The sequence below is a fragment of the Acanthochromis polyacanthus genome, chromosome 23 (assembly GCF_021347895.1).
Source record: "Acanthochromis polyacanthus isolate Apoly-LR-REF ecotype Palm Island chromosome 23, KAUST_Apoly_ChrSc, whole genome shotgun sequence".
Classification (NCBI taxonomy): domain Eukaryota; kingdom Metazoa; phylum Chordata; class Actinopteri; family Pomacentridae; genus Acanthochromis; species Acanthochromis polyacanthus.
Genome location: NC_067135.1, coordinates 19,305,797 through 19,314,589, shown reverse-complemented (window position 1 = coordinate 19,314,589; position 8,793 = coordinate 19,305,797). Strand labels below are relative to the sequence as shown.

The window sequence follows — 8,793 nt, the reverse complement described above, 5'->3', positions numbered from 1 at the left end:
CGATACATTTGTGAAATATTGCATTAAGAATCACTCTTTGGTGCACTACTAAACAAATCCCAAAACAGCCATGAAAAACTTCAAATTGTTTGGTTCCATGAAAACAAGAAATTTTGAATATTGGGTCATTTTGGAGTTTGCATGTTCTCCCTGTGCTTGCATGGGTTTCCTCCGGCTTCCTCTAACAGTCCAAAAACATGCTGAGGTTAATTGGTGACTCAAAATTGTCTGTAGGTGTGAATGTGAGTGTGACTGTTTGTCTCTATGTGTAGCCCTGTGATAGACTGGTGACCTGTCCAGATGTCCCATGCCTTCAGCCTAAGTCAGCTGGGATAGACTCCAGTCCCTCGCTACCCTAATGAAGATTAAGCGGTGTATAGATAATGAATGAATGGATGGATGTTTCCTTGGTGAACTCTGCTCCTTCAGTCAGTTGTTGATTCTTGACTAATTCTGCTACCACCTGTGCCTCAGGTTTTCCTGTCTTCAATTAATGTAGATCTCTGATGGCACCTGAGGTTTGGAGCTTCAGGGAGCAGTTACCTTCATAATATAGTCTTGACTGTACACAAAATCAAGACCTCAAAAAGTACAAAATAGTGGCCATCTGCAGTATAAAGTGACTATCATCAGCCTTTTAATATAAATAAATTCTTGATAGTTTTAAATACTGGTAGAATTGTATGGCGCCATATTTACTGAGAAGAACTGCGGCATGATGTGTAAAGGTATTTTGTATTTTGCAAACTTTACAAATAGTGCAAATGTTACATAAAAGCCACAAACTAAAACTTTCCAACTGCAATCTTTCTGACAAGCTGTAACACAATCACACATCTGGTGGTCACAATTGCTACAACCATCTGGATGACAACAAGAAACTGCAAACTTTTACACACACACAAAAAAAACCCTTTTTTTACTTAAGTAAAAAAGAGTAAAAACTCTTCAGAACAGAAACAAAAAGAGGCAGCATTTCTTACTCAAATCAATGAAGATGTCAATTTACTTTTAGCAAATATCAATATTGTGGTTAGGAATATTTGGCTTGCACAGTAAAATAAAAGGGAGGACACACTGAAAGAGTTTAAATACTTAAAACAATTCCTCATTTTCCTCCTGAAGAATAACTAAATCTCTTATCTTAAGTCTCAGAAATGTTAGTTGCATTACCAGCTTACACAGAGTTTAAATGTCATTGGACTGTGATGATATTTTCTACACAGATTGAGGTCAAAAGCTGCAATAATAAAGGTGGCTAGCTTTGGTGAAAGTACTTCCCAAAGAAGCAGACATATTTGTGTCTGCTTCTCTAGGTGATATATCTGAATAAATAATAACATTTTAAATTAATCCAACAAATGAGTTAGAAGTCTGAGTTGCACAATGGCAACAGCATGGATCATGGCACTTTTTAAAGGTCCAGTCCAATAGGGACCTATTGGCAAAAATTGAATAAAATATTCCTAATTATTTTTTAGTTATGTATAATCCTCTGTAAGTACAAATTTCTGTGTTTTCATTACCTTACAATGAGCATCTACAAGGCAGGTCCTCTGCCATCTTCCTACAGTAGCCCAGAACAGACAAACCAAACACTGGTAGCCTTTTGCATTTTAAGCAGTCACAGTACTTTCTTGTACACACTTGGAAGGGAAGGGTGAGGTGTGGCACATTTGGTTGTGTGCAATCAGCACCTTAACTGCCGAATGCCACTAAATCTTACACATTCGTCCTTTCAGCCTAAATTGACCAAATCCTTAGACCAATGGAAAAATCAACTTAAAATATTTTTTAGTCGTGTTATTACAATGTCCTGCTAATAAGAGCAACAGAGACATTCGTGTGGTAGTTTTAAATGCATCATATCAGTACTAATGTCAGTCTTCAGACCATCAACCCCTGTTAACCCCACTCTAGACTGTTTCTGATTGTACCCCACATTTCCAGTTTCCAACCCATCTTACATTCAGGATCACAATATACAACAACAGTGCTCAAAAACAGAAAAAAAAAAAAAAACACGAAAGAAACTGCAAAGCAAATGGCACTGACACCTCTTCTGCTGAATGGCTTGACATTCCTGTGTGTTAAGCATCCTATAATGCTTGAAAGTGTAAATATGTGAAAATGATGCTACTCAGACTGCTTTAAACTTCAGGTCATAAAACAGAGCCTGGTACCACATTCTGACCACTGAAAAAGGAGAGCAAGCCAAAAATCTAACAATTCAATTGATGCAGAACCTAAACATACTGTGACTGGCCCTAATCAGAGTACAGCTCTGGTTCTTGAACATCTGAGTTATCAGTGGAAATACTCAGCAAGCCCATACTGTTTTAGTGTTTTTTCAGGGGTAGTACTCTCCTTGGATCAGCTGTGGTGACAGGCATGAACAAAACGTCCCCTTACTGTTAAATTAAAGCCATATCAGTCAATATGACGGCACATCTTAGAGGATCGTGTACAACTGTCAAGTCTTGGATTTCCTTTGATTTCCCTTGACCACTTTCTTTCAGACTGGTAACCCAGTGTGTGGGGGCTCGGAGTTTATAAAGTCACTGCATCACACACTTCTCTTTCTGCTGCTTAGCATACTTTCTCCTGCGCTGCTCCAGGCCACGTTCGAGGCGCTCGTCCTCCTCCAGACCTCTGAGGATAAGGAGGGAGAAGGAGAGTCACGGGCTATCTACACACTATGCACTTTAGATGTTCATCTCACATTTCTGACAGATTCTTGTACTTGAAAAAACACAGTCTCTGCATGCACTTCATGTCACTTTGCAACCTTTGAAGCTATGTATTTGGGTGCAGTTCTTGATCTTGTGTCTCTTGTGTGTAACTTCTGTGATCATGCACTTAGCTGTGTTTAAGTCAAAATGCCCACAGCAGTGCCCTTACAGGGTGGCATGGATGGAGTACAGAGTTGCTGTTGCCGCACTGTTAGCCAGCTGCAAGGTTTTGAGGTTATGTTATATATTTTAGATTCCTCAAAATAGCCACCCTTTGCTTTGACGACGGCTTTGCAAACTCACTGAGCTTTATGAGGTACTCATCTGAAATGGTTTTCACTTCACAGGTGTGCCTTGTCAAGGTTAATTTATGGAATTTCTTTCCTTCTTAATGGGGTTGGGACCATCGCTTCTGTTGTGCAGAAGTCAGGTTGGTACACAGTTAACAGCTCTATGTGACAACTGTTAGAATCCGTATTATGGCATGAATCAATCAGCTAAGTAAAGAGAAACAACAGTCCATAGTCACTTTAAGAACTGAAAGTCAGTCAGTCTGTAAAACTGCAAAAACTGAATGTATGCCCAAGTGCAGTTGTAAAAATCATTAAGTGCTATGATGAAACTGGCTCATATGAGGACCGCCCCTGGAAAGGAAGACCATCTGCTGCTGAGGATAAGTTCATCCGAGTCACCAGCCTCAGAAATGGCAAGTTAGAAGCACCTCAGATTAGAGCCCAAATAAATGTCACACAGAGTTCTAGCAGCAGACACATCGCTACATCAACTGTTCAGAGGAGACTGAACCAATCAGGCCTTTATGGTAAAAGACCTACTAAGAAACCACTAGCAAGGCAAAGCAACAAGTAGAAGAGATTTGTTTGGGTCATGAAACACAAGGAATGGGCATGAGACCAGTGCAAATCTGTGCTTTGGTCTGATGAGTCCAAATTTGAGATCTTTGGTTCCATCTGCCATGTCTTTGTGCGACGCAGAAAAGGTGAATGGATGGTCTCTGCATGTATGGTTCCCACTGTGAAGCATGGAGGAGGAGGTATGATGGTGTGGGGGTGCTTTGCTGGTGATTCTGTTGGGGATTTATTAAAAAGTGAAGGCACACCAAACCAGCATGGCTACCACAGCATCCTGTAGCGACATGCCATCCCATCCGGTTTGTGACCTGACCTCTACAGTCACCTGACCGAAACCCAATCCAGATGGTTTGGGATGAGATGGACCGCAGAGTGAAGGCAAAAGGGTCAACAAATGCTCAGCATCTCTGGGAAGTCCTTCAAGACTGTTGGAAAACCATTTCAGGAAACTACCTCAAGAAGCTCATGGAGAGAATGCCAAGAGTGTGCAAAGCAGGAATCAAAGCAAACTTTAAGGAATCAAAAATATAAAACCTGCTTTGGTTTATTTCACACTTTTATGTTTACTACATAATTTCATATGTGTTCATTCATAATTTTCGTAGGATGGATTTTAAGATTTTTTTTTTCAAGGTAGCTGAATCTTTATTTATGGAGAAATCCTGTCAGACACAAAATATTCAGGTCCAGTTATAGAAGCAGAACATAAAAACATATGATGGATAAGGACAGGGGTATTTTTTTCACACTGAAAAGTGTGATTATCATTATTTAGGAAGCATCTCTGAGTCTGTTGGCTTTGACTGTTTTTTCTCATACTATTCTGATATTGCTGAGTAGTATGTGGGTGTCTCCTGACATATTTGAGTCCATCCTCCTGTACTTCTGGCCCTGCATGACAGCACTCCACTGACTGGATTGTAGCTGGCTGTAGCAGCCTTACAATATTCTGCCATGTAGTGTTTCACTAGTAATAAAACAGGAAAAATTATTCCATTCAGTCTTGCACTGTCTTGTTCTCTAACCCAGGTTTCAGTAATTCCATTTAACCAGAACATCACTGGCTGTGAAAAATGACCCGTTACTTACACATGTAGGTGTATCCACGAGTATGATGAAAAATTTACCATGTATATGTTGCACATGAACTTTGGTAACCATCCAACAGCTGCAGTGACTGTGTCTCACCCTCTTTCCTTGGCATCCATATTGTGGACCAGCTCGTCCCTCTGGTTGACCAGCGACACCAGTTCCTGCAGGAGCAGCTGCTCTCTGTGCTTATGGGCCTGAGTCTTCTGCCACTCTGCACAACAAAGCAACAGGAAAAAACAAAGGATAAGAGATAAGGCAGAGGGAAACAGTTTAGAATGAAAGAAGGAAAATGAGGAAGTGGAAGATGAGGGGACTTCAGCAAACCTAAAAGCTTGCTTAAGAATAGTTACGGTTTCAAGGAAGTTTGCTGATGCTGACAATTGAGTGGTCAACAACAGGGACAGCCAATCACTATCATTAAACATATATAACCACCAGCATAACTGCTCTGTCATATGTTACTACTCTAAAACAGAAGTTAACTTGTGACTAATTTTAAGATAGGGAATTTGAGTGAAGCCATGACTGTTAAAACTAAAGGGCATAGAGAGTTTTTTTTGGAGAAGCTCTGCACCGTCATTTACAGATCTGCTTATCTCAGATGCAAGCTCACCACAGGTTTCCTTATTCACTGTTAAAAAGAGAAGCTATGTGTGTGAAGTGCGCCTTTCAGGAGGTAAGCCACAGAGTTACAGTCATGCACATGCTCAAAGGCACTTCCTGAGCAGACTCAAAAAAAATATGGCATACGTACAAAGCTATAACCTCCACTTAAACCACAACCTATGATGTTAGAGTGTTAGAAAGCCTAAAATTGTCGGTCTAACATTGACTATGTGTTGCAGTATCGCTGAAGAAGACTATTAAAAATAAAGTCATACCTTCAATTGCCATCATGTCCCTCAGCTCTTTGTTTAACAGCTCAAATCTTCTTTCCAAGTCTTGTTCTTCCAACCTGTCAATTACAAGAAACTGGTAGTTATGGGGAGTGGGTTTGAGATAGGAGATTGCCCTATAGCTTAAAAAATGAAAGCACACAGTAGGAAGATGTCCCATTTGTTTAACTGCTAAGTTTGTTGGCAAAATGTTATCTCTGGGCCTACTTAAGGGCTTTTTCAGGGGATTTTAACTGCATCTCACAATCATCCAATGCTAATGTAGTGTTGTCAGTTATCATGGAGACGGCTCACATGTCATGACACAAGTGTTGAGACCTTGTGCTAAGGAGTCGAAAGGTTCAGAAAAATCAAGCAAATTACTCACACTACCAAAGCAAAGCTTAACAACATACTTTACAGCGAGACATTTTATATCAGAGACACTAAACTTATAAACAATATTTGGATTTTATAGTTTCCCTCTTCGATAGAATTTACCGCCACATACAAAATAGACATTGTGGTGAGATCATTTTGTTAAATTTGAATGGTTTACAGTTTATAAGACACATGTTCTGCACATCGAACACTGTGTGGGCCTTACAGTAGCTGCAGATGGTCCTGCCTCCGGATTAAAGCATTCTTCTTGTTGACCAGCGTGAACCATTCCTGAATCAGTCTCTCCTCCTCCACCTTATCACTGCCTGCAGGACACAGATATATTACTGTCACCCCTCTCCTAGTTAATGTCATACTCTTTCTTTCCTAGATTGGAGCAATGCAGTTTCAGAGTCATTCATGAAGACCATGACTGCTACTTTTGATACTTCTATCTTTTAATTAAATATTTAATAATTTAGTACCTTTAAATAATGGTTTTTAATTATAATTACATTTAAATTTAGCTTAACATGCATGTATCTGCAGGCATGAAGTACCTGTTTCCAGTAACTGTCTGAGTTTCCTCTCCACCACACCTGCTCTGGTATCGATATGATTTTGTTCTGCTTCCAGTGCTTCCATCTGATTCCGCACATACTGGCTGGGATCCTGGATATATTGATACATAGGCACAATTACTTAAATAGTCTGTTTTTGTATTATTACACATAATTACATAAAAACGATCAGCATGTGACCAATAAGTGAAAGAGAGAAACAAGTCGGTAAGGGAATTGTCAGTCCTTAAAAACTGAACTTCAGTTTGGAGGTAGTTTTAAAGATTCAGCTCTACAATAAAGCAAATTGTTGTTTCCTGACCTGGCCTTCTGGTTTTTCCTCTTCGACCACATCGTCTGCTCTCTCTGCAAGACCAATACAGAAAATAATACTTTTACATATTCAAAAACGATCAAACATTTATCAGGTTCAAATACCATCAACAACAAAGAAAATAAAGTTTTAAAAATAGATGGTTAAAAAAATCTCAAAAGAACAAACCAGTTTCTGTCTTGCCCTGGTCTTCTGGTGTTGCAACAGCCTACAGAGATCAAAACAAGTTCCTCATGCAAGTTCATTACAGAAAAGCGAGAGAAGATAACACTAACACTTAAAGTGAAAGAATAAGATATTAAGGTATCATACCACTGATATGTCTGCTCCTTCTACTGACCCACTCCTGCGCTGTGACCTACGTTTCTTGACCAGATCAGCGTCTTTGACATGAGAGAAGCCTGACTTGGATAGGAAATGAGTCCTTGGTGGTGCCACTGGAGACTGAGCTCCACTTGCCCCTGCACCCTGCAACCATTTCGTTCGGGGAGGAGGCACCACATCCTTACTGGTTTTACTCTCTTTGTCTGCAGTGCTTACACTCCCATTAGTCTCAAGAGTTATACCCTCCTCCTGGAGCCTCTGGGCACAGTAGCGAACAGTTGCCTCTGGGTCCTCTTGGCCCTCCTTTTCCCCTGCAACTGCATAGCTGGACTCACTGCTGTCCTTGTCTATGTGCAGCACACTCAGCTGCTGGCCAGTGAAATGTGTGCGGATCTGGTTGAGGTACGTCATGACGATGAGGCGGTCAGGTACTGCAATCATGACCATGTCTGAAGGCTCCATTAGTCTGGAAATGCCAAGTTCGGCAAAGCCATCAAAGGCCTGCAACATGTTTAAAAACATATGAATAGATGGTTACATTAGGGCCTGCCAAACAACAATTATGCTTAGTCTGTAATTAAAGAAAAAGACAAGAACTGCTTGATCACCTTTTTGTTGTTGTGCTTGATGTCATATGGATCCAGCATTTCATAATTACTAGAAAAAGGCAAAAGAAGATAAAATAACCTCATAAACAGAGTATGTAGCACAAGTTATATGCCAGCTGTTTCTTACATCTTTTCTGGGTGGAAGTGATTTAAAATGGCGCAAAAAGCCAGACCATTCCTCCAGGAGGTGCTGAAGTTGGTGATCTTCACTCCCTTGTGACCCTGTGTGGCCTCCTGACACCATTCCAGTAGAGACTGACTGGACATCACCAAGTTGGGATTGGCTGATAGATTCTAAAAGACACATGGTAACAATGCTGCTGAATGATTGTAGCAAAAATTTGATTAAAGGACACTAAACAGCAAAAATCTCTATGAAATATCAATTAAGTCAGAGATCTTAAGTGAATAAAGACAATCATTAAAGCTGCAGTTACAATGATTTTGTTTGTTGGAGTTTTAAGCCAGTATGGACAAAGAAGAATAAAAAATAGCACACGCTGCTGCTGGAAATGGGGTAAAGTTTGAGAGCTAACACGCTCCCTGAAACTCAGTGCAACTCTATAGTTATTGATAATTCTTGGTGGCCTCCTTGAGTCTAAAGAATAAGTTGCACATTACATACAGTCATTTGATCAATTGTTAATATGCAAATATTGCTAAATGCAGCTTTAACATACATCTGGAGAGGCAGCCCCAACTGCAGGTCTTTTCTGAGGTGTTGTTGATTCATTTGTTTGAAGGGCAGAAACTTGAGACTTGCTGTCATCTAGAGAAGAACCACTCAAACGCTTCTTGCCATATACAGGCAGACCTGAAGACTCTTCTCCAATCTCCCTTTGTCTAGAAAGACACACAAAAACAAAGTGAAATGATTTCTAAAAATCCACAGTTCTTTGCAAACATGTTTGCTCTCAAACCAAAACACTTGTTATTGATGACTTACAAAACCGTGCTGCTATTGAAATCACATACACTGGCAATGTTAAATAATTAGAAAATGTGGTGACATTCTATT

The 8,793-nt window shown here is 40.0% G+C and overlaps 1 protein-coding gene across 6 annotated transcripts in view; it reads right to left on the bottom strand.

Moving 5' to 3' along the window:
• Positions 1-716: 716 nt before the first annotated feature.
• ehbp1l1a (EH domain binding protein 1-like 1a) overlaps positions 717-8,793 on the bottom strand; it is a 47,769-nt gene continuing 39,692 nt past the window's right edge. For 5 of the 6 annotated variants that reach the window (XM_051943600.1, XM_051943601.1, XM_051943602.1 and 2 more), the window contains 11 exons: positions 8,456-8,618; positions 7,903-8,069; positions 7,776-7,824; positions 7,156-7,668; positions 7,012-7,051; positions 6,832-6,875; positions 6,510-6,621; positions 6,176-6,275; positions 5,575-5,648; positions 4,790-4,904; positions 717-2,652 (listed from right to left, as the gene is read on the bottom strand). In XM_051943600.1, coding sequence (XP_051799560.1) covers positions 2,559-2,652; positions 4,790-4,904; positions 5,575-5,648; positions 6,176-6,275; positions 6,510-6,621; positions 6,832-6,875; positions 7,012-7,051; positions 7,156-7,668; positions 7,776-7,824; positions 7,903-8,069; positions 8,456-8,618 — 1,471 coding nt within the window. In that variant the 3' untranslated portion in view covers positions 717-2,558. Of the gene's footprint in view, positions 2,653-4,789; positions 4,905-5,574; positions 5,649-6,175; positions 6,276-6,509; positions 6,622-6,831; positions 6,876-7,011; positions 7,052-7,155; positions 7,669-7,775; positions 7,825-7,902; positions 8,070-8,455; positions 8,619-8,793 lie in introns of those variants that run through there. The other variant, XR_007939643.1, reaches the window with a different exon arrangement.